At 28.6% G+C, this 26,114-nt stretch overlaps 1 protein-coding gene across 1 annotated transcript in view; it reads right to left on the bottom strand.

Moving 5' to 3' along the window:
- The window catches only part of LOC123293240 (heterogeneous nuclear ribonucleoprotein L), a 406,564-nt gene that overhangs the window by 37,380 nt on the left and 343,070 nt on the right, over positions 1 to 26,114 (bottom strand). Inside the window, exon 6 of the mRNA XM_044873989.1 lies at positions 18,694 to 18,774. Within this exon, the coding sequence (XP_044729924.1) occupies positions 18,694 to 18,774 (81 nt within the window). The remainder of the gene's footprint in view (positions 1 to 18,693; positions 18,775 to 26,114) is intronic.

Genomic DNA, 26,114 nt, shown 5'->3' with positions numbered 1-26,114 from the left:
CTAACCTTTAAAAGTAATAATAAGTGTTTATTATGTCGTTACAATTAGAAATCTGTACATGACAAAATACTGAATCTTAAAAAAGATTTGTTTCCATAATGCCACAAGTGCACTTGTTGAAAGTGAACTAGAGACTTTTTAAAAGTTGGTTTTATACTTGTGGGTAGTACACATTTAAAAAATAAGCTAGTGTAGCGCCACTTTCTCATAAATTGGCAGTGGAACATTCAGGTTTCCGTATTAAATGCACATCAATTATTTGCCTGTTATAGATAGTTTTGAACACTAGTAACCTTTGTTTTGAAGGTATAACCTTGTAGAAATGTATCATCAATTTAAACATTGTATCAACACATGGAAAACTTCTACACATTAAAAACGTGGTAGCTCTAATGGTTAGAGGATTGCAACTGGTTAGGAATGCAGAAACATGGATTCCTTCTCAAAATGTACTTAGGTTCATACTAAATTGGATCTGGTGCGACCACATGAATAACTTCTCAGTATAATAAAAAGTTATAAAAAAATTTAAGAAAACAAAAGCTCGCGCGGCTCGAAACAACTCGACCGAATGTTATAAAATTCTTTTCGGATCATGTTGCCGTTAATACACTTCGATCGGCACCTAAACGAATTCGATATCGTTTTTTGTTCGCGCGATATCGATGACGAAAAAAATGTCTACGCACGTGCACACACACATACTTCTTCTCCAAGTTGGTGTTAATGCCTTGTCGTAATCATGAAACGTAAAGATATGTTGCAAATTTCGATTTCGAAAATCGTACCCATTAAAATAACTTCCGATAGTGAGAAGTTAAAAATATTGGAATATATGTATGTTTATAGCGCAGAATAAATGATGCACAAAACACATATTAAAAATGTATCAAAATAAAAAAATAAAAAAACAAGAAATAATTATAATAAAATAAAAGAATACATTTTTGCACCATAGCTTGTTAACGGTCTGATCAAAAGCTCTCACGGCCACAAAAACATAAAAATTAAACGAGTAGTTTCTGTGCTACGGGAGACTAAAGCTATACATATATTATAGTTATATTATATGACTACCTTATGTGGTATGCGTGGGTGTATTATTAAGACGATTGTCATACACTATAAATATATTATATGTGAGCTTTAATCACCCGTAGCTTGAAAACAACCCGTAACAAAATTGTGTGGCCATGAGAGCTTTTAATCAAAACGATCTGAAGAACATTTTGGGAGTGGTTCGAAAAAGTTTCACAGAAAACCATTTTCCTATCTAGTCGTGGAAGGCCCTTCAATCCTTAAATAGTAGCAACGTATAATAATGATACATGTTTTTTGATTCAAGTTTAAATAATTTAATTTAGCTTTCCTTATGAATTATAAAAAAATTACTCCGGATGACATGGAATTTAAAATATACATAGTTCGCAACACTGATACTCATTCATACTAGATCCTCATGCATAATATTGTATGTTTGAACATTAAAATTCTGAAAAATGTGTTATTAAATATTTTTATTTATAGTTTTTTTTTCTGACACGATTCGATTACTGATTTTATTTCAAAACCACACATATTGTTTATGTCGTCTGGTACCATGACAAAACAAAAATCCTTTTAGCGAAATATATTCGTAACGACACTATAAACATTTGCCATTTTGATTGGCAATATAAATTGATAACATACATATATTTATTAAATATGAAAATAACCATTTAAATATATTTTATTCATTTTACACGTATGTATGAGGTTTAAATAAATATATAGTTTAGTATAGTTCGTGATTTCATGTTATACTGGCTGTGTAACCCTTAAAGTTCACAACAGTAATATTATGTCCCAACAGTTGATTTCCGTTCTTTTACGAAATATATTATTTATATATAAATAGAACAATTTATTATACCGGGTGCTACCAACATCAAACCTGATGATAATATTACACATACTCCAATCATCTTAGGGTTTCACCTTGGAATCTAACGGAATAAGCTGAATTTTTGTACGATCTTTATTTTGATAGTACAAATGTTGTTTCAAAAGTCACATATGATCCTGCGTGCGCGACGCAGGTAGATATTCAAGGTCAAAGATCTCCAAAAACAGTTTGCTGCGAATATTTCGTGTCTTTAGCCTTCCTTAATATTCACTATAATAGTTGTAGAGGATAAAATTTTCTACAAATTTTGCCTGAAACTTTTCTTTGTATGTTGAACCGTTTTTTAAATAGAGGGCACAGAAGGTGTTGCGCTCAGCTTAACGTACTTCGGTGCTGAGTCGCTATTTATAAATATAAGGTATTAAATAATTATTTAAGTAGTATTTAATGAATAATTATTGAAAAAAACCACATAATAGACTGGGAATCACGATTGACCTTGTCTATTATACAGTTTTTTCACCTAATTATCGATTAAATACTACTTAAATAATTTTTTAATACCATATATTTATAAATATCGATCCAGCACTAACGTACGTATAGTTCAGCACTCCATCTTCTGCGCTCTCTATTTCAAAAACGGTCCAACGTATAAAAAAAGCTTTCAGACAAACAGTATCTCAGCGATACGTATTTTTAAATATATGGTATTAAAAAATTATTTAATTAAATAGTATTTAATCGTTAATTAAGTGAAAAAACCGAATAATAGACAGGATCAATCGTGAATCCTAGTCTATTATTTTTTTTCCTTATCTATTCATTAAATACTACTTAAATAATTATTTAATACTTTATGTTTATAAATATTGACTATATAACTTCACCACTCACTTAAGAAACCCTGTGTCGTGAACAATATAATAAAAGATTTTTAACGGTAATAACGTTTGGCATGGTGATATTTGGATAACAAATTGGTACAGTTACGAAAGAGTAGATTTTTCTCAATCTATTAGATTTGTAGATAGTGGAGCGGCAATTCTGTATGTATTACGGTTAAGACTATTATTAATTAGTAAGAGAAATCTTAACTTTTTTTACTCTTCGTTAAGAAAGGAAATTTGGTCTGTTAATTTTAGATAACGTTGCTATGTTTTAAATAGTTTGAATGATACACTCGGTAAATATAGCAATTTATTATATATTAGCAAGTAGAATTGTAACGTTTCTGGAATATATATTCTTTCTATTTGTTCAAACATATATGTATTGATTTTAGTCACGCAATGCCTATACAAACTACGATCAATTATATTTTCCAAATGTAAATGATCATCAAATTATGTTTTATAAGTAATATTTAAATAAATATTATTAAAATGTTGTAGGAGTGGCTGATTTAAATCAGTTCATTTTAAATTTGAAACTAACACGGCCATCAAAATCAATTAAACATATATTATTTCAAGATCAATAGCCGAACAAAAAAATTTGAGCATATAGAAAGATTGTAGAAAAACGATGTAAATTGATAATTATACAAAGAGTTTATTTTTCTGTTAACTATTTTTTCGCTGAGCACGAACATTTTTTATAAGCGGTTCGCGTGTTGTTTTGTTATTTACTGAACCATTTTATTTTTTAGTTTGCCTAACTACGGATAGTAATTAGATCCAAAAGGAAAAAAATACGCCAATCATGAAAATAACTTACATTAATAACGTACAGAATATAATTTCATGAATGCGTTAATCATTTACATTTATACTTTCACTCTGTCTAATGTTCATTTTCCTAATTTTCATGTCACTAATTTGATAATGACATCCAATGACATTCAGCAGTGTTATCTCGCAAAATTTTTTGGTAGCAATTCCATATTAACCAAATGACTTCCCTAAATACAGTCAAAACTAGTTATAACATACGCTATAACGGCGAATCGCTTATAATGTATGTTTAAACTGAGCTACAAATATATAGCTCGTGCAATTAGGAGATTTGTAGAAGTATCGATTAAAATGAAACACCTTGTAGATTTAACAACAATTAAGATTTTATGTAACAAGCAAGAGAATTTGAGATTATAGATTTTGATATGTCATTATATTACATAATTAAATATGCTTCGACTTCATATCATTTTCATTGTTGTTTTCATATTTGACATTATATATTAATAATATTTTTGTTTGATGTTCATAATTATTTGAGGTTTAATTACTGCAGGTAATAGCTAAACACCACATCTAAGTTTGTAACATTGTAATTCCACGAAAAAGTTAGTTCCTTTATTTAACATAACTAAGCCTTGTAACTATGTAATTCTTTGACAAGCTTTGTTCGTTCATATATGATTTAAATATTATGTCGGAAGCTTATTTAATTTGCAATCAAATACATCATAACTTAAAATATACAAGTTAAGTAATTTTAATTTTACTCTATAAAAAAAGGGGATAATCCTGATGTCGAATTGGTCATATCACTCATAAAAATGTAAAACTAGACTTGATACCATGAGATTTGAAAATGAAATTAAAATTGATTACAAAACGAAGAAGTTATAAGCAATCAAAGATTGCATCCAAAGGTTGCCCATCTCCTTTTAACAAAACAAAATTTGGTATATAATCTCTAAGGCGATACTTAAGTATGACGCCACTAGTGTGCATCTTTAAACGTTCATATCTTTCATACTAGTAAAAATTTTTTAAAACCAACTTCACTTTTCTATTTGTAAAGTGAGAATTAATTCTTCATTTGAAGTGATTTAGTTCGATCCCCTATAATTTTATTTGGATTAGGTTGAATCCGAATTACGAAAAATATTCGAATGACAGATTATGGCACTTTGTTTAAAGGTTCATACGTTTTAAATCTGTAAACTGTACTAATCAAAAAATAGCAAATCATTTTGGTTGACAGGTAATAGTTGAATAATTTTATAGTCAATATTATTTTAATATAGAGAACCACGTAAGAAAACTTCGAGATAAATTTATTAATTCAATTTGTATGAATAGTCATGCTGTAAGATGTTACTCACGAGTTTGCCGGGCGCAAACTTGCTAGATACACCAATGTTTTTAAAAAATTTTTTTAATCACGTCATATTAACTTTTTGAAACTTGAATAGAGTTTTTTTTGGATGATTTTACATAAAAAAGTTCAATTATAAGTTATGAAAAATATTTTAAAATTTTCATACCCACGAAATATACCAATAAATTTTCATTAATATCGGTCGAGTCGTTTCAGAGGAATGCAGGCTATGTCATATGTCAATTAACAACGAATGATAAAATCATGCCAAGCTTGGTCCAAGTCTGGATATCTGGTGCTACCCATGCCTGAATTTTCCACCTCCGCCTTATATCAAGTGCAAATAAACATACAAATTATTCTTTCAAATCGTTAATTGGGTTTTTTACGGTACCATATTTTGTTCTTACCTGATAATTCGGTGATTGTTATGTATGTATATGATATGGTAGGTTGTTATGTATTATGCTGACATTGTTTTTAAGGTATACTAACACTCCAAGACTTGATTCCGGTGGTAATTGAGACAAAAATTTTTTCGATGTTAAAATGTTCATCTTTTAAAAACTTAAAAATCTGTCAACTGGTTTTCAACAATAATATTAATTTATTTTATCAGGATAAAATACGTAGAATATAAAAATCTCTTCGTATATTAAACTGAAGCTGCGATAATATAATTGTTGTTTTTCAATTATTTCCCTCCATTAATATAGCATTACTTTCCACGTCTAGGTTGTATAATAGGATGAATATGCAATAAAAATGTAAATGACTTTTGAAATACTTATATTACCTATCTCTATACCTTTCTAACCTTACTTACATGTATGAATGATTTATAGGATTTTTATATTTCTCTAGAAAATAATTTAATTTCTAAGCTGAAAAAACATTTCAAATAAAAGTTAAACGACAAGATACAAATATTTTTACAGCATGAAATTTATTACTTGAATACTAGGTACTTTTCATTTTCAACCTTTTTAAATCAAATCTAACAATATAGGATAAACTCTTTCATTTACAGAATAGCGCTGACGCTATAGGTAGCACGTTGAACAACTTCATATGATATGACTTTTTTAAACAGCAGGGTAAGTTGAAGTATATAGTGTTTTTTACCCATACATTAAAATATTATATTGAAAATTGTCTCTGTTTATAGCACTGTTATTTCTCAATACTAAGTAATTTTTGAGAGTTAAACTACATTCAAATAAAAAATTGTGACCCATAGTACAAACCACAATGTACCATGCTTCACAACAAATCTTACTCTATATACAATAAATATTAAATACCCGATATAACTTTGATGTGTTTTCCCTCAGGACGTTATATCATAAAACCGTAACTGACATCATGCAGTCAATATGGAAGATATAATAATAATAATAATGGGGTTTTACCTTCGTTTCTCTGACATATATGCCTACAACAGAGGCCACTCACATCATTATTTGTTAATCTTTATTTATTAGATTAAATTCACATATACAATTACAATTTTATGATGAGGGTGGATTCAGTTACTTCGTTCTTATCAAAGCGACGACAATGTGATCAATTCTACTGCCCAATTAATTAAATTTTAATTGCTCACACTGCCGCTGCCCGGATTCGAGCCCGCAACCTAAGTCTAAATAAAAAAATTGGTTAACATCTAATGCCTTACACCGCTCGGCCACTTCTGGCTCTCTATATGGAAGAGATAAATACGCTTAAATCTGAAAAAAGCAGTGGTCTATAGAATCACTAAACCATTAAAAAGAAAGGCTTTTTCTAGTGCACAGTTCATTCATACATTTGAAGAGACTTATTGTAAATTACTATGGTCTCTCAATATACATCTATTTATACAACCCCTACTAAAATAGAGTTTCCGTCTTTTAAAAGGTCATTAAGTATTTCATAATAAGCGCAAAGAAATGACTTAAAACTTGAGGAGTTTGATCATGTTTTGACATCAGATCTATTTCTCCGAGTTTCTTTAATAGCTAAATTAGATTCCAAACGTTAAGAGAAATAAAAGAGAAAATACTTCAAATTAGAAAGTTGATCCCCATAAAAAAACTAACATTTTTCATCTAAACCATTTTTTTCGAAAATCGTCAGCTTTCGGAGGAAATGCGACTTTAAAATATTATTATATTCTTACAAAAATAAAATGCTTTAGCCAAAAAATGCCAAGGGATATAGAGGACTTTCGCCTGTGTAAATAACCTACAATTATCGACTTTAAACGTATTTTCTTTCGATTAAACGCAATAATGACATATTTTTAAATCGCCTTTGAAAAAATGTTTTAAACAAAAATTGTTACTCTTTTTATGAGAATCAACTTTCTAGTTTAAAGTGTTCCTAGATCCAATCTGATGTCGGAAAATGATGCCCTCCCCCAAAACTCTATGATTTTTGTTTCAATTGTTTTTTGATAATGAGCTATTAGTCATTATATATTAAAATGGTTCACCCTGTATAACAGTTAATAAAAATGTTTGCAAATTTCATTTGTAGCAAATTTTTTGTAATAAAATGCCATTATTTGACATATTAAATATTAACCCGCTAGCAGACATTTTCTCTATATATAATAAACACGTACCACAAAAACGTTTTCTAATATAGAACAAAGCAAAAAATGCTCGTATGTTTTCTTAAAATATGAAATAAAGATGATATACGAATATCCGATAGCATTTTTATGACATATTAAAAATAATACGAATGCAGTGAATATTAATAAAAAAAGACGACGGCATGGTATAATGGTAGTAGTTGTTATATTAAATAACAATTTTTCTTCGAATATAAATTGAATTAAAATGAAATTGTAATATAAGGAAAAACTAGAAACTCTCACAATTGTTATTTTAAAAGTATTCCTTGCGTGCAGAACCGAATTTAGTGTTGTGCGCTAAATTATTTATTATTGAGACTTTTAATTATATTTTCAAGATTTATTTTACAAAATGAGTTCATGACTTATGTATTTTATCACTTCAGATGAAGAATTCTTACTTCACGAATGGAAAAGTGAAGTTGATTTTTAAAAATCTTTACTAATATGCAGGGTATGTGCGTTTAAAATTCCTTATTAAACTAAGAGGAAGATACCCATTAGTGACGTCATACATTTGTTTCGCCATAGAGATTACATATATTATTTATCGCTTTGTTTTGTTAAAAAGGGATGGACAACCTTTGAATGCAATCTTTGATTCTTAATAACTTTTCGTTTTTTTATCAATTTTAATTTCACTTAAAAATTTTGCCATGGTATCAAGTGTAATTTGACATTTTTGTGGGTAATATGGCCAATGCGATTTTGATTCAAATTTGACCACAAAATTTAAGCGAGACGGCGCTAATTCTGATTCTGCACGCAGTAGCTAGTAAATATTACAACAGTAAATGAAATGGAGTCGATATGATAAAGTTTGCAAATAAATTGTGCTTCTTTTGAAACATATAGGTCGGATATTTTATTATTAAGCTCAACATTATATGAACGCTTTAAAAAAACTATTAATATAATACTGACTTAGATTGTATATAATGTTTTGCATATTAAATGAAATTTGAAATGCTAAAAGAGTACGAATTTAACACCTTTTTTTGCGATGGCTTAGAATTGGAACAAGCAGAAGATGACATTTTGAAGATGGTATTTATCGCTATGCATATAATATGGATTCATTTTTCTTGAGCAGAATTGTACCAACACAATATTTAAACGGGAATTTGTCATTATTAATAAAAACATAATACACAAATTTTATATTTAATTATTCAATAATTGTTAGCTTTAATTAATATACCAAACCACAAACAATGTTCAAACAAAATTATTATGTAGGTTATCTTATATATATAGGAGACTCATCACGATATCTCTGAAACTATAAGACCTAGAGAATTGAAATTTGGCAGGAATATTCCTTTTGCCAAGTAGAGGTCAGCTAAGAACGGATTTTACGAAATTCCACCCACAAGGGAGGTTGCGGGGGTGTTCATGAATAAAAAATTCATATTTTTCAATTATGGCTTTTAATAGTTCAAAACTTGCTCAGAATGTTTTAAATTACATTTAGAAATTTTTTTAACCTTCGGAGGGTAGAAAGGTGTAGCGAGAAAGTGGGAAGGAAATATCGAATATTTACAAATATACCTAAGTGGGGTATCAAATAAAAGAGCATGACGTGTACATTACAAAACTGTTATCCAACGCAAGGAAATGTGGAGGGAGGGGTGCAAGTGGGGATGTTGCCCAGCAAAGCGGGTAGTTCCCAGCTAGTTATTAATAAATTAAATCTTATTAAAATTTTACTTGCTTTTAGCTTCCAATTATCATATTTACTAAAAATGATAAAAGGAAGCTATTGTAAGGTCATATTTTAACTTCATTACATGTTGATTTTTATTGAAATGATTTTTTTTATATGTTTTAAACATGAAATATCATACATAAAAAAGCGGGAAGGGGTCTGAGAAGTTGACGATACCAAAATGTATTTCTGTAATAGTTTCTTAGCATAAAATCAATTCATAATCAAATTTTGAACCCTCTAATTCAAACTCAATTCGGAAGAGACTGTAGAGCAGACATAGGCAAATGTGACTCAGAGAAGTCTCTTGGACTCCTCACTTAAAATACGAGTAAGACAGTGACAACCTAACCAGCGACAACCTAAAATAGGAGTAAGACAGAGAGACAACATTTTTTTTTCTACCTGTTACTTGATTTTTGAGAGAAACTGAGATAGGTAGAAGATTCGTATATCCGTCTCGCTTACTCCTCTATGAGCAATGCGGACTTGGATAAAGAGACACACAATATAGTTTGTGACACACAATAAAGTTATAGTAATGGTGACTTCGACTTAAAATAACTCGCCCATGCCTGCTGTAGAGGCTCGCAAAGCATTAACTGCCGCAAAACAACATAGATATTTCAACAACGAAAGGGCGAATGAGGGGTGGAAAGTTGTAATACCCAAAAGGATGTTCCTCGACTTTTACTTAACTAAGAAACAAAGTTTCAACTCTCTATCTCAGTTTAGTGGGGTTGTAGAGGTATTTTAAGCCATAAAACGAAGAAGAAATTAGATTTCGATGTAAAAAAGAATGAATGGGGATAGGAAATTGACAGTGCCATAAGGTATTTCTTATCTATTGCAAGGTACTTCTTAAAAGCAAGTTCAAACTATCTTTTGGTTGGTCGTTTATAGATCCTTACGACATACTAGTGCGATTCGATAATATTAAGGGGGTAAAATAAGTAAATTTAAAAAAAATCCATCATTATTGGATAAAGTATGTAAAATCTTTTATTTGTAAAAATTCGTTTCAAAGTATGACTAAGTATTTCAAAAATAATTTATTTATCAGGCGAATAAATTTCAAATAATATAAATTTTTTTTTAGTAAAAATTTTTTTTTAAAAGATACAAAATGAAAATTGATAAAATACATTTGCAAGATTTTTTTTATACGCAAGATAAAATAAGCACCTGTAAACTGAACAGTATGTGTTTCTTTTACTTTAAATGGATGTGCTTTTTGTTTACATGTTGTTTTGAACTTCAAATGTAGGTAAGTGGATACTTTTTTTTCTACATTTTTTTTAAGAGAGCAACACAAAACAATAAGTGGCTCCTGTAATACTTCATCTTCTTAACGTCAAAGCAACAGCAATTTTTAATTAATATCCTTATTTAGTTGTTTTCTTTCTTTTATTATCATAATTTTTTTCTTTTCACTTATTAATACCACAATTTTTTTCACGATTTTATAACATTCAATTGAGCTTTATTTTACTATTAAAGTGAAAGCAAGTAAAAGGATACTTTGTCTTTAATGGAAGAAAGTATTTTCGTCTTTGTAAATTAATTTCCTACTAAATATATGTAATACAGATTTTTGTTACTCTTGTCCATTATGCACTAAATTAATTATAGGAGTTATTTTTTTATTTAAATAGGTATAGTGTCAAAAACTGAATGTAAATGCTTACAAAATTCTTAAAAAAAACAGGACGGAAGTGCTATCATTTTAAGAAAAAACCGTTTTTGTCTATATTCCTGTAGCCGTGCACTTTAGATCAACAATGGTTATAAGGTTTATTGCAGATAATTAAATTTACTATCCTTTTTTTGTAAGTTTGTTTTTGTAGCACTAACCGTTTATACTTTAACTTATTGACTATTTGAGCAATATTCTGGCCAGCAAATAATAATATATAACTCTGGCCAGCAAAATACATTGAGATAACTAATATTTTGGCAGCGGAATTTTGAAGCATTATAATAATAACAATAATTTTATTGAAAAAGACTCCTACAACAAAAGTATACAAAATGTCAAAGGGTACAATTAGAAAAGTAAATGGTATGGAGCTATTTCAGCTAAATAATCTTTTAATTTAATTTTAAACTGATTTAGCCTCTGATTGGATTTCTTTCGGTAATTTTGAATACAATTTGAAACCCGTATACATCGGGGTTCTTTCAAAGAAACTAGTTTTGTGAGCAAACTTATAGTTAAGTGTCAATCTTGTGTCATAAACCTTATCTGTATTATTTTTAAAATATCGATTTTCTTTCATATATACTAACAATTCATATATATAAATACCCCAATAAGTTAAAATCTTATGTTTTATAAACACTTTTTTGCAAGTACTTGTACTGCTAATCCGAAAGATATTCCTTATAATCCGCTTTTGGGCTACAAAGATTCTATTTGATTCATTACTTCGTCCCCACATTAGAATGCCGTATTTAATGTGTGAAAATACATTTGCATAGTAAAAAGCCAGAAGCTGTTGGTGATCTAACTACGATCTTAAAACTCCGCTAAGCTTTTTGCATAAGTGCGTTATATATGTGGAGTAAATTTTAAATTTTGATCTATGATTATACCTAAAAACCTTGTTTGATCGACATATACAAGATCTGTAAGATTAAGAGAAATTAACGTATGATCAGGTTCATCATTAAGGCATTATTGATTCTAATAAAATGAAAATACCTTCAATATATCTTTGGCATATCATAAACCGAAATGGACATTACTTTCCACCTTCATTATAATTGAAGGTGAGACCCTAAAAAATACAATTTGGCCATTTTAATTAATATTTTCTTTTTGAATTCAAAGTGAAATCAACAGGAGAATAGTTTTGAAAATAATAAATGCAAACGTTATTATATTGAAGGTAAGAAGAAATGTTTGTTTTGAAAATACTAAGGGATGGTAATTTCATATAAAAATTAAAAATATATATACATATATCACTAATAAAAATTTATTTATCGAGTCGAAACATTGAGTAAAAAAGTAAGAGTAAGCAAGAGACAAGAATATGTGTATACTCGAATTTTCACTTGAAATTATAATAAAAAGACGTCAAACAATCTATATCTGACTCGAAGGTAAATATTTAATAAAGTTTCGTACAAATACGTACGTACAAGTGAACTCTGTTATGAACGTGATACGAATTCTAATTTCAATCATCTACATCTTTTCATTCTATGTGCTTACTTATATACATCGATTAAATTATACCGGATATCCTATTTTGTTCATACTGTCAATACAAAATTTTTGTGAATGACAACATAAGGTTTTCATACATTACCACAACTGAAAATTTCGAAGGTTTGTTTCAAATTAAAGAAATTTTTAGGATTTTTCTTTATTAGAAGAATATAAAGGCACTGAGCCTTTAATTATTTCGAAGATGCTGCGTTAATTGAAAAGAGGGGGGACACTAGACATATAAATCTTGCAAAGAAAAAAACGCGACACTTTTTTTCGCAATTACTTTTCTTGGGATCGGACAGGGACCTTTTAGAAGTGAGTTTGAAGGAGTACTCCAATAAACTTCGTATTATTTAGAATACAATATTATTGTATTATTATATTCTTTAGCTTTATTTTCACCCTTCGATTTAATAGTCGTTTTACAATTGTACGTTTTTTCGCATACTAACTATGAAAATTGGAAAATGTCAGTTGGAATTGATATCTACACACTATATTCTTGTTCTGTACATAAACTTAAGTTATGAATATGTGACCATTTCGTTGTGAAATGACACAAACCACCAATATACACGTTACGATTCTCGCTTAGGGCTTTCCGGTTATGGATGAATTGGGGACATTATGTAAACCACAAAGTCGAAAAAATTAGGTCATGAATAGTAGACCATGTGACTGAAGTAGTGCTTTGTTAAATGATTAATACATACTTGAAACTTCGTGAGAGGCTTCCTTTTGGCGAGTTTACCAAACTTCTTTCTACGACTTCATATTTACTACGCATGATAACGTCATATTTAAGCTATCGGTCCGAAAAACCGCAGTATGAAATTTTTCGGACACTATGACCACTTGATAACATTAATAATTGTTTAACAATAAAATATTTTGCCCAGCAAAAATACTGCGCTGATGAGCTTGGCTACCACCTCGAACATGCCGTACTCAAGTACTTTTGGTTCATTTTTACTGAATTATTTAATTATTCATGTAATCAAGGTGTCATAGTGTCCGACAAATTCCATGCCACGTTTTTTCAGGCCGGTAGCTTAAATATGCCGTCCGTAATCATGCTCATTTGACAACACAGGACTTTCAAAAATAATCGTAGAGAGAAGTTTGTAGACTTGCCAAAAGGAAATCACGCACGAAGTTTCAAGTATGTATTAATCATTTAACAAAGCACCCTTTCTAATCGACGATCTAAGAAAAAAGGTTTTGATTGAAAATGAAAAATACACCAAAAAAATTTTGTTCTTATACAAAGGAAATAAAAAAAGTGCTAAATCTCACCTGAACAAACAATTTAAAATCGAAGTTGTTAGCGTTTTTAAATTTATTCTGTTCAAAAAATTTATAATATGTTATGAAAATGTTCCGTTTATTGAATATCACTCAGTATTTACCACCAATGAATATAAAAAGCCGAACGTATTCTCTACTGATCTGATAGTACAGATATAAGTAGTACATATTATACTATGTTACCTAGTATCAATACCAACTTCAGAACAACACATTTAGAAATAATTTAAAATCTATTTGCAAACATAATACTATAAAAAAAAATGTTATGTACTAACGTTATCAATTTTTTTCCCCAATGAACAACATAAATTTTTCGCGATAAATAGAATCATTATTCCTATTGTAGTTTTTCTTTTTAACCAGATTTCAAAAAGAAATGTTAGGTGTTTCAGTCTGGTGTAGTATTTATCCTTTACATTCCCATTCACTTTCTGAGTGAGTAATTTATAAATTTTAACTTCGTAAATTTGACTTTTTTGACACTTTAAATCAGAGGTCCTCAATCCTTTTTTGTCTCGTGGACCACTTGTCATGTTTTTCAGTTTTGTATGCAACGAATGTAGTGCGGTGAAAAGTTTAAAAAAAAAAAAACATATTTAAGTACTTAAATGAGATTCTCTAATTCTATTTTTTTATCGAATGGATCTTTTGTAGGTCATCGTGGACCACTGAGGTTCCATATGGACCACTTTGAGAATCACGACAGTTTAAACTTTTGTTTTTAGTTTTAGGTCTTCGATTTTGAATTGTTCTCCTACTATTTGGTAAGTCGATTTAAATTCGCGAGTTATTTGTTTTTTATAATTGAGGTTAGCAAGGAATAATCAAATCTGTCTGCAACATGTTACGACATATATTAAAAATTTCTTATACATTGATCAGCGAAAAAATAGTTCAACTCATTTTTATGAAATGTGAGACATCTGTATCTCTGAGAAAAATAACCGGATTGAGTTCATCAATAGCTCATTTGAAAGCTAACAGTTTATAATTTCAATATCAGGAAAATTTCACCCCCTATCGGCTTGTGTCATGGCTTGGAAAATTAATAAAAGTTATCCATTAATTTTATGTTCTTCGGTAGCGTACAAGGTGTGAAAATAATTTTTATATTTATATCTTAAATAACGAATAAAAATTGAAATTATGACCTGAAAATGATACCAATATGCAGTTCAACCACAAAATGAAACTAAAACTTTGATCATTTCTAGACATTCTTATACTATTTTTAACATATTTGTGTAAAAAATTGTATATATTAGAAACTTTTTGGATGAAAGTCAACTAAGTCAACAGGTTTATTTCTCATTGAGTAACAAAATATACTACAATCATATTAAATGAAGTGGGTAAGTTTTCAGCTTAAACTTTTTTTTTTAAAATTATGGTAATAAATATATAATTTATTTTTATAACTAAAAGGTATAAAGTGTTCCAATTGTATGGTATATAATAAACAGTGGAGTCTGTGGCTTTAATTGTGTTAATTTCCGTCGGAATGAGATAGCTTCTCTCAAAATAAGCATTTAAGTTGAAATTTACGAATGAAGTAAACAATTATAATTGAGAAGTTAATAAATAACTTGTTGGTGTTTGTTTACAAAAAATATAAGAATTTGAATAAACAGTTGAAAAAACAAAGGAATAAAATATACAAGACATCAAAAGAAGTATGTATGACTTGAAAGAAAATCATGCTCATCATACAGTTTCAGTAGCTCAGTGCGAAAGCGCTGGTCTGGCGGCCAAATGCTCTATTCTACTTCGGAGTGATTTTTTCATAGTAAACACTTATTGATAAAGAAATAACCTTGAGGAGTCCTTTACTAACAAAAATGGATAGACGTTAGTAAATAAATAAAAAATAATTCAGTGTGATTTTTTAGTTTCTAACTAAATTTTTTGAAAACAGATTGGAGTATTAGATAGTGGGAAAAAACATTTCGTTTTCGAAAAAATTAGCTGGAAACTTTTAAAAATCATCTCTATAATATATTAACAGATGAAGGCAACAAACGGTGGAAACACAAATAAATTTTGTAATATATCAATTTGTTGTGTATGCAATTAATTTTTTTGCGCTGCCACCATATTTATTAAACAACTATTAATATAGTTGATTTTAACAACAATTTAATTGATAATTTATATATTTTTTTTGGGGGTGGGAAAGTTTTAGCTGACCAAAATGTTTTCAAACAGTATAGTTATTTCGCGCTTAAGTAACTTACGTTCATAGCGATAGTGATTTTTTTAAATTTTAGCCAATTTCAGCTTTCAGAATGGACTTGTGGAATCCAATTTTGGAAAATGGACCTTTTGGTGTTTAATAACTAAAAAATGGCTAATCTGTAGAAACTAACATCATTTTTTAACAAAATACATAACAACATATGAAAAAACCGCCTTATTATGCCCTTTTAAAGCCCGCTTTTCCTAAAATTTCCAGTTTCTTAAAATTTTATTCATTAAGCTGCCAATCCATACATGAATAAGGTAAAATGCTACAGATTGATTAAAAAAAAATTTATCAGACGTCACACGATCGTGATTTAAGAGTGTTATCTCCGTACAATAAGTAGTGCGTTACTTTTAACTCTAATGTAAAATGCAGAGATATTCTTGTAAAAAACAATGTGTATCGACCCCAAAATTTTTACGACTCAAAAAAATCGACTTCAAATTTGGGGACGGATTGAAAAAGTTTCTCAGAAAGACTCCCACAAGATTACGTTTTTCTACGTAATCTTGCGGGGTCCTTTAAGCTAACAAAAAATTTCTTCAATTCAATTAGATTGCTGCAGAATATCAATTTATCTATATGAAAGTAGAAAATGGATATTTCTTGTTCGTTTGTTTCATCTTAATAATCAAAATGTAAAATATATGTAAATATTTACTTTTTTAAGTACAAAATATTATAAAGCTCTTATATCTAAATCGCACACCACTGTATAATATGTATAAAGTTTAAAAGTTGTCATATACACATTTGAGCATGTGATGTCACATATATGCAGTGAATTTTATATGTGAAAAGCAAAAAGCAATGGATGGACATTTGTGAAGTGAATTTAAAGTAAAAATAAAAGTTTAACGATTGTTTCACTTTACAGTTAGTTTTCAAAACAACATAGTAAAATAGAGAAGTTAGTAAGTAGACGGTTTATTGAAAAGCAGTTTCCTATAAATGTACCATTCACAAAGTAAACAAACTATGTAACTAGTGCAATAATAATGCACCGAACACTGAAAAGTAATAACAGATGGATGGCAGTTTTATACATATACAATACACATACAGTGTGATCCAAATAACAAATATTTCACAAATCTGCAACTTAAAAGCTGCTCAGGATTTTTAAACTGCTCCTTAAAGGTTTTTGCCCAGTGTAGTTGTTTCTTGCAACTCTTAATGGAAAAATCGAAAATTCTGAGAATTCAGGAGGTTAAATGGAAGGATGTAGACTAGAGACCGAATCTCGCAGTATTAAAAATTGTTAGTTGATCATATATCGACAAATAAACAATACTTAATTAGTTTGTAACAGCCCATGCGGAAAGCAGAATATGGAAAGCAAAATGTTTTCTGAGGAGCATCAAGAAAAAAAAAGTTTCAAAGAAAAAATAGAAAGTTTTATTGACCCTAAAAACATATAATAGTTTTAAAAAAAACTAAAAAACACACTTTTGTAACAATCTGAACTAAAGTGTAGAAAATAATTTCTTTCAATTCAAAAAAATCAATTTATCGTTAAAAAGCGTGGGGTGCTAAATTTAAATTATTGTAAATATTTTATAGACAGATAAAGTAAAATCATTTTAAAATATCTTAAAAAGATATACTTTTCTACCTTTTAGCTCATCTTGTTACAAAATGGTGTTTTTAGTTTTTTTAAACTATTATTTATTATTTGTTTTTAAGAATTTTAGACTATTATTTGTTTATCAAAAATTCCGAATGAAATATGGTGGGAGCGCAATTAAATGTATGTATTTTCAGATATGGAAACCGTTATTCCTGAAAATACTAATCAAGATAATTTTATAAACTTATTAAAGTATTTTATTGTCATTGGTAATAAATATGCCAAATTTCGAGTTATTTCGACGTCTATCAGTTCATAGTTTTTTTTTTTAACTTAGGGAATGCGACGAAGAAGAAATGATAGATTGGATGAGACTACTATGCTTTAAATGCTTAAAGCAAAAGTCTAAGAGAATGGGTTTTTATTTTAATAAGGGGAACAAAAATTGCCTTAGTCATTCAGTAAGAGAATCCAAACCAGCTTTTCAACCTATCTTGGGTGGCATAAATATAATTACATTAGTAGGGTTGTCTATCAGTTCATAGTTTTTTTTTTAACTTAGGGAATGCGACGAAGAAGAAATGATAGATTGGATGAAACTACTATGCTTTAAATGCTTAAAGCAAAAGTCTAAGAGAATGGGTTTTTATTTTAATAAGGGGAACAAAAATTGCCTTAGTCATTCAGTAAGAGAATCCAAACCAGCTTTTCAACCTATCTTGGGTGGCATAAATATAATTACATTAGTAGGGTTAAGTACGTTATCAAAAATATTTTTAGAAACTTCTCAAAATGATTTTTTCTTATAATTTTATTCTCTAATCTATCTATAATCTAACATCGTATATAGAAAATCGTATTTCGTGAATTTTATAAACACAGAATGAATAATTATAAATATGTACAAATGCTTTATTTGCTAGCTATAGACATACCTCTTAAAAAGGACTCTAAAATTTAAGCTAAATGTGTTGTATTTATAAATACAACACATACGTATACGTCTTATATTTGGAAATTAATTATTTTTTAAATCGTATTGTAATTCGTTTTATATGACGAAATAAAAAAGCTACTTACTAAAAGGTTGTGGACGTGAACTGAAGTGTGGATCTTGAAGTAAAGGTTGTGATCGACCATTTGTGTGGTTGTCTTTGTTAACTGTAACAAATGAAACATTTATATTATTTCTTTTTATACGAAAATATAAAAAATAAAAGTTTTAACAAATAAATAATGAGAAAATGAAAACTTAAATGTGTTTTATTATTAAATTTTTTATTCGTATATACCTACCGACATCTTTTATATTTTATTTTCTTTTAAACATTATAGACTGTTTTGTGTTTCATAATGCGTTTTATATTCATATTTCTATAGCAAAGTTTTTTTTATCAATAAACTTTTAAAAAAAATCAACATAAAGTTACTCAACTTTTATATTAATTCTTTTTTATAATAATTTTGATTTATCCACAGAATAAATCGATAAAATTTCTAAAAAATTTTAGAAAGAAATTATTTTTTCTGTAAAAGCTAGGCTTTTGTGAATCGAAATTTAATAATTTATTAAATAACATTATTATTATAACGCTTATTAGTCCATACTCTTATTTATTTAAAACTGTTATCTTTTGATCGTATAAAAATTAAAAGTTCAGTTTCAAAGTTAAAACATTAAAAAAAGAACTAGAAATTTGAAAATAATAACTTTTATATGAATGATTTCTTATTTATTTTTATAATTATATCATGGCGAATTTCTGATTAAGAAAGATCAACAAATAATTATAAATTATTTGAAATCATAATTAAACTTATTTTATTGAAACTGTAATATACTCCCACATTAGACTAACACATGAGCTATAATTTATAAAGATATATAAAGAAAATTAAATTTAGTGTATGACATTTCATTACGCCATCACTTAGAACGGTTCAACTTTTGCTTTTATTTTGACTTAGAATGTACATCCGTGGTCATTTTTTTCCTGATCGATGTTGCGCGAGTAAAAAATGATATCGACTTCTTTGAAGTGTCGATTGAAGCGTATTAACGGCAATATGATTCAAAAAATTTCATAACATTCGGTCGAGTCGTTTCGAGTCGGGTTTTATAACTATTTATTATGCTGGGAAGTTATTTGTGTGGATCTTAAGGGTCACACCAGAGCCTATCTAGGGCTTGTTTAAATACGAATCAAAGTACTTATAATTATAAATACTTTGAAAAAATATTACTTACAATTAATTATAAGTACTTCAAAGTACTTATAACTATATTACTTATAAGTACTTCAAAGTACTTATAATTATAAGTGATAAGTTTACCTGCCTAAGTAACGGCATTGCTGTGGTATTGTTGATACAGTATCCTTGTATCCAAATTGATAATGTATAATTGATTACAAATCGTGAAAAGTTCAGAGCTAATGATTGAAGGTCTATTAGAAATAAACTGTATGAATTTTAACCATATTAATTTATTTTGGTTACACCTACTTTGTTATTCGATTTGTGGTAATCATTCCATTAGTAACAAAAAAAACAATGAACCAATACATGGTAAATAAATGAAATTATATTCGACAGAAAATCACTAGTAAAAATTTGTGGATGTGACCTATAAAAAACAGACCAAAGACTTTTATTCGCTGTTGAAATAAGCCGTATAAAGACTGTGAAACGGTTGGAATTCATATTTCTTTTTTATCCTATGCGAGATCAATGAGATCCATGGTTATCAACTCGCTTACAAATACCCTCAAAGTGAACAAGACATCAATCAAGTTGTTTTCATTTCTGCATTCATATGTAAGAGCACTCTCTTACATTTTTGGTTCCAGTTCCGGGAATCGGTTCCAAGCCACCTGGATGAGAGTCAAGTATTACTCGGGTTATATTCCCGGTATCAGCACCAAAATGTGAACTCATGATTTATATTTAACTCACGTTATTGAGTTGATGTAAATTGTCGAATTGATTTGATTGATATAAATTTACTTTAATAAGTAATTTTGGTTACCATATATGTATTTGCTTTAATGGATATCTTGATTCAAACAATCCGTTATAACTGCATACTGCATGATCTAATAAAATATTTTAGTAAAATTTATTTTCTACAATTCAGTAGATGATATAGAATTTGCCACATTAGACATAAAAATGTAAAAGTAGACTTGATACCATAACAAATTTTTAAAGTTAAATTAAAATTGATTAAAAAACGAAGTTATAAGCATTCAAAGATTGTTCTTGTAAATCTATCTCTTTCTATCACTCAACAAATTCTATTACTCAACAATGATGCCACTTTTAAAGTATCTTCCTCTTCGTTAAATAGACAGAGAATGTAATGAAATCAATGCAGAAAATGCTGCCATCTATTGAGCAAAGCAAACAAATTTGTTATGAGTATTATTTCTTATTCAAATTTTCATTTTCGAAGCGAAAACAATAATTTTTTACCAAAACGTTAACGTTAACAAGAGTTGTTCGGTATAAAAAACAAAAAACACAATACAAAATAATAACATATCTAGCAGTACCATTATTTTTGTTCAAATGTATTCACAGTTCATAATATATTCATTACACAAAAACAATACCTATACTGAATATAAAGTATACTCAGAACATATATGTATGTCTATTTATTTTTAAAAAACCAGTGTTGGATTAATTATTAATTTATTTTCAATTAGAAATAAAAAACGATGCTTTATGTAGGTAGGAAATAAATATGTTATACAATGATTGTTTTTGAGTTATTTAAATATGAATTACTTTCTCTATTCATGAAATGTATTATTTTGCAGATTTTCGTTAAAATTTACAAAATATTTGACAAAATTTTATTTTAACTATTATACAGGGTGCACTGAAAGGTCCGGACAATGCTCTACTACATGCAGCTTAGCTCAAAATAAGCCGATTTAGCTAAACATGTCTAAGTAAAAGTTGCTCCGTTTTGTCGCTATACGGTCTTGAAGTTGCAATTTTGAAATCTTCCATAATTTTAGAACGGATAGCGCGATTTTTATAAAACTTGATGTAGTGACACACAAACAACCTTATAAGTAATATCTAAAGCCTCCCACATTTTTACACCCATGGAATCATAAAGAAAGTAGCGATACGAATTATTACTGTTGTATAAGTCTTATTTTTATCTAAAAAATATCGGAATCAAATGTAAATAGTTTTATAATAATGGATTTATACGAGCACCCTTTTGGTATAGTAAACAGTGAACGTCATCTAAATTCCATACTTAAAATTCTTTACCTTCATGGGCGCAAAGCTACCTGCATATGGGGGATGTTAGCTACCAAAAAGCCCAGATTTTATGCCCATACATTGATATTACTTATAAGGTTAATATGAGTTGTTTTGTATGAAAAACAGTATCCATACACCAAATTTTATCTAAATCGCGTTATCCGTTCTAAAGTAATGGAAGAAAACCGATTTCAAAACTTCAAGAGTGTATACCACCCAAACTTTTATTGGGGCATGTTTATCTAAATGGACTTATTTGATCTAAGATATGTGGTGGAGCGTTATAAAGACCTTTTAGCTTTACCCTGTATATATTCTCGATTCATATTGTTTTAGTCATTTAAAAACCTTAAAAAATTTTTCGAAAATAACATATATTTTGATGGAATTTATGATAAAGGATTTAAATAAAAATTAAGAATTGATTATTATTATTTATTTTAAACCCTACTCGATTTAAAATTTTTTTATATATATTTAACTTGAACACATAACAAGTGAAATTTACAAAAATTTAAAAAGCCCTCGGCACCAATTTTTCGGCAACGGAACCATAATCTCGCATTTGAAACATATTTAAGAATACCCCCCAAAAAATTGCCTTTTTACTTAAAACCATTTCCAAACTGAGCCGATTTGGAAGATCATCGCAAATTTTTAGTTTTTTCGGAACAATAAATTCACACATAAAACAAAGCTAAGAACACTGTCCATTAAATTACCTTTCAAACAAAACCAAAAAAAACTAAATCGGTTCATTTGTTTAGGCGCTAGCACAGACATAGCAATTAAACTTATTAAACCTCTTTTTTTTAGTTCGGGAGTTAAAAATAATTGGGCAAAACCTTTAAAATTTCTTTTAGTTAACAGACCTGACGTGCGTCTAGATTTTATTTATAAAACCAAAATTGATTGTGGGTCAATTTTTAATAAGTAGGACAAAAGCTGAGGTTTTCTACCATAAATTCAAACATGTTTACATGCTCTTACTGAATGAATAAACAATTTCTTTACACTTTCATAATATAAATGTAGTCAGTTTCATTGTCATTGTTGAATAGGTTTTCAAACTCCACTACCTACATATTATTTTCTCATTTCTTTCTGTATAATAAACAAATGTATGTAAAAATAAACTCAATTACAAATAAAATGGACCCTTAAAAATGTCTTTTTCGTTTATTTTATTAACCCCCGAACTAAAAAAATGAGGTGATATAAGTTTGACCGCTATGTGCGTGTGTCTGTATGTGTGTCTGCCTGAGTAAATATCATTAATAAAAAAACTCGACCGACTCGAAAAGACCCGACCGATTGTAATGAAATGGTTTTTGAATTATATTGACGTTAATATGCTTCGATTGACACCACATCATGATATCAATTTTTGTTCCCGCGATATCGATGACGAAAAATGACCACGAATGTCGAACAGACACACACACACATACTTCATCTACAAATTGATGTTAATTCCTTGTCCTGACCATGAAATGAAAATATAGTTTTTAAAAATTTTTATGTCGAAAAACAGACCCATTACAATAACTTCCTACACTGGAAATTCCTTCCTTTCAGGTCCTAAATACTTTTCCTGCTTTTGGAAATGAGCCCCTCAAGATGAAAAATATTAAATAAAATGATAAAGTGGTGAATATTTAAATAAATAAAGATTAAAAATAACGATTTTGGTGGCCTGTGTTATAGATGTATACGTCTGAGAAATGCAGGTTAAACTTCCAATATTTAGATTCAGTGACCTTGAAAATTCCTTTGACTTCATTAAGTCGTTATAAACTTTCAAAATGAATAGTTTAATAACGACAGTGTCTCATTTTTTTTGTAACAGAGTTTGTAAATACCTACCAATACAAAGAAATGTATGATGGCATTACAAAAATATAAGTATTAAAATGAAATGTTTTCTATCGGCGTGTCAAAGTAGTACAACAAAACAGGAAACGTTGTTGTGTTCCATATTTGAAAGCTTAGAAAAACAAGTTGACAGTATTTTCAATTTTTGTAACATGTAGCATTTAAATATGTCATCGTACTGTCAAACTAAGCATGTTTTGAACAATAACTACCAAGGAAAATTTTATTTCTATATCGTAGTTAAAGAATGGATGCCATTCATATTTATCATGGGTATAAAACTTCTTTTTTTTTGAATACACGCATAGAAATTGAAAACAAAGTGTAGATAAATCAATTAAAACAAGTTGAAAATGTCTTTTTAATACATTTAATAAATACAAGACTTAAAACAAGTATTAATCAAGTCAGTGTGATATCGAAGTCGATTGCACTTGAGACCATAGTTGGAAGGGCTCTTACGGGTCGAGTGAGAAACCACAGTCTTTTAAATTTTTAATCTCGTTTAAGAAACAAAATGAGAGGTTTATGGAATTTAAAAGCTAAGATGTCAGCGCCACGAAAAAAAAAAAAATGTAAATCATGCCTGTTCGACTCAACAGACTTATAATTTTATGTACTTTAGTCCCGACTTACTTTTTTTTCAGAATTGCACATTGGAACGCCACAACGACATTTAAACCACATATAGTGACCCAAAGTAAAATAAAAACAATATCTTACATACAGGACGTCTACTTAAATTGGCTACATATGGAAAAGTTTTTTATTATAAGGTTTACGAAAAAAAGTTATTCTTTATAAAAATCTCTGGTTTCAAACTGTCAAAAATATTAACATTCAGGCACTTGACTTTTTACATCGAATGGGTAGGTTGTCCACAAATTGAAAAAGTTTGATAGGAACGTTAATGGTCGTTTAAAAATGTAGATCATTTTGAACAGATGAATAAAGGAACGGTTCAAGAAATCAAAAGTTTCGATGTCAAAAGTGAAGTGCTGAATGTTGAACATTTTTGAAAGTAGAGATTTTTATAAAAAAAACTTCTAGCATGCAGCCAACTTAAATGCACCCCGTATGTATGTTTTATGAATGGCATACAAGATAGGTACAGGTAAGTAAACAATATTTTCGATAAATATATTCGAGCTAACACCTATAGTTTTTTTTTCTATCGCTAGGTAGTTTTTTTAGCATTATATGAACTGTAAAGTATGTAGTCGCTACGAATTGTTAGAAATGCATTTTCATAGCTACCAAAATTAATTTTCATAGAAACTCAATTTTTAAATAGGTTTCAAAATTATAAAGGAGCTACTTACTCAATGGTCACTTATATAAGAGATCTGCATAAATATTTTCATACAAAAACATATCTCATATTCATTTTAGAGGCGCTAGTACCAATATGAAATTTAATATGTCAGTTCCTCTTTTATATTCAAAAATGTAACCGATACTAAAATGCAGTAAGAACTTATTAAAGAAATTCTACGTGTAAAATTATTAATATAATTATTTCAATTTTCAATAAAGTTTTTCATTAAACCCAATTTGTGTAATAAAATTCAAGAAGAGACATAAAGAAAAGGCGGTTGAAAAGTTAATTTTAAATATACTAGAATTGAATATTAACTTTAAAATCATGATTGCCTAGCCCAGTAAAGTAAGAAGTTTCAATGAAGCTGAAGTTGGCCGCTAAAAAATACCCACCAAAAAAAAATAGTCGAGAAAATAAAGGATAAAAAAAAAAACATTATTTGTGACTTAGAATGGAATAATTTAGAACGCTATATTATAAGATCAACTCCCAGTATCATTAAGCTACCCATAAAAAGTGAAATTAATAAGAAAATCTTGGGAAAATCATCCTCTTTGTATTATTATGACCAACAAATTTATTTTGCTTACGCTAGTTTTAAGCAACGTTTAACAATGAGTAATAAAAATAAGATATTCAACAAAAAAAATATGGAAAATTTCGGAAAATATGTAAGAAAATTTTCTTATGAAAAAAATTTTTTTTTGGAAAATTTTCTTGAATTTTGAAAGACATGGTAATGTGCGTGAGTACAAATTTTTTGTGTTACGTTGCGGGTGTTTTTTGGAAAATTGACAATAACTTTTTTCTGCAAAATAAAATTTTTTTTTAAGGTAATTTTTTGGAATAACGAATGCATTTCGAAACTATCTATCATCATTAGGTCACTGTTTGAAAACTATATAGTGAATTTTAGTTGAATTTTAAAATGGGTATTTATCTTATAGAATAGTCATGTTTGGAAAACGTCATAATTTTCTTTAGCAAAATAACTTTTTCTTTTAAGCAAATTTTCTCG

Source organism: Chrysoperla carnea, chromosome 2, assembly GCF_905475395.1.
Source record: "Chrysoperla carnea chromosome 2, inChrCarn1.1, whole genome shotgun sequence".
NCBI lineage: Eukaryota > Metazoa > Arthropoda > Insecta > Neuroptera > Chrysopidae > Chrysoperla > Chrysoperla carnea.
The sequence above is the reverse complement of the archived record's forward strand: the minus strand, read 5'-3'. Positions and strand labels throughout refer to the sequence as shown.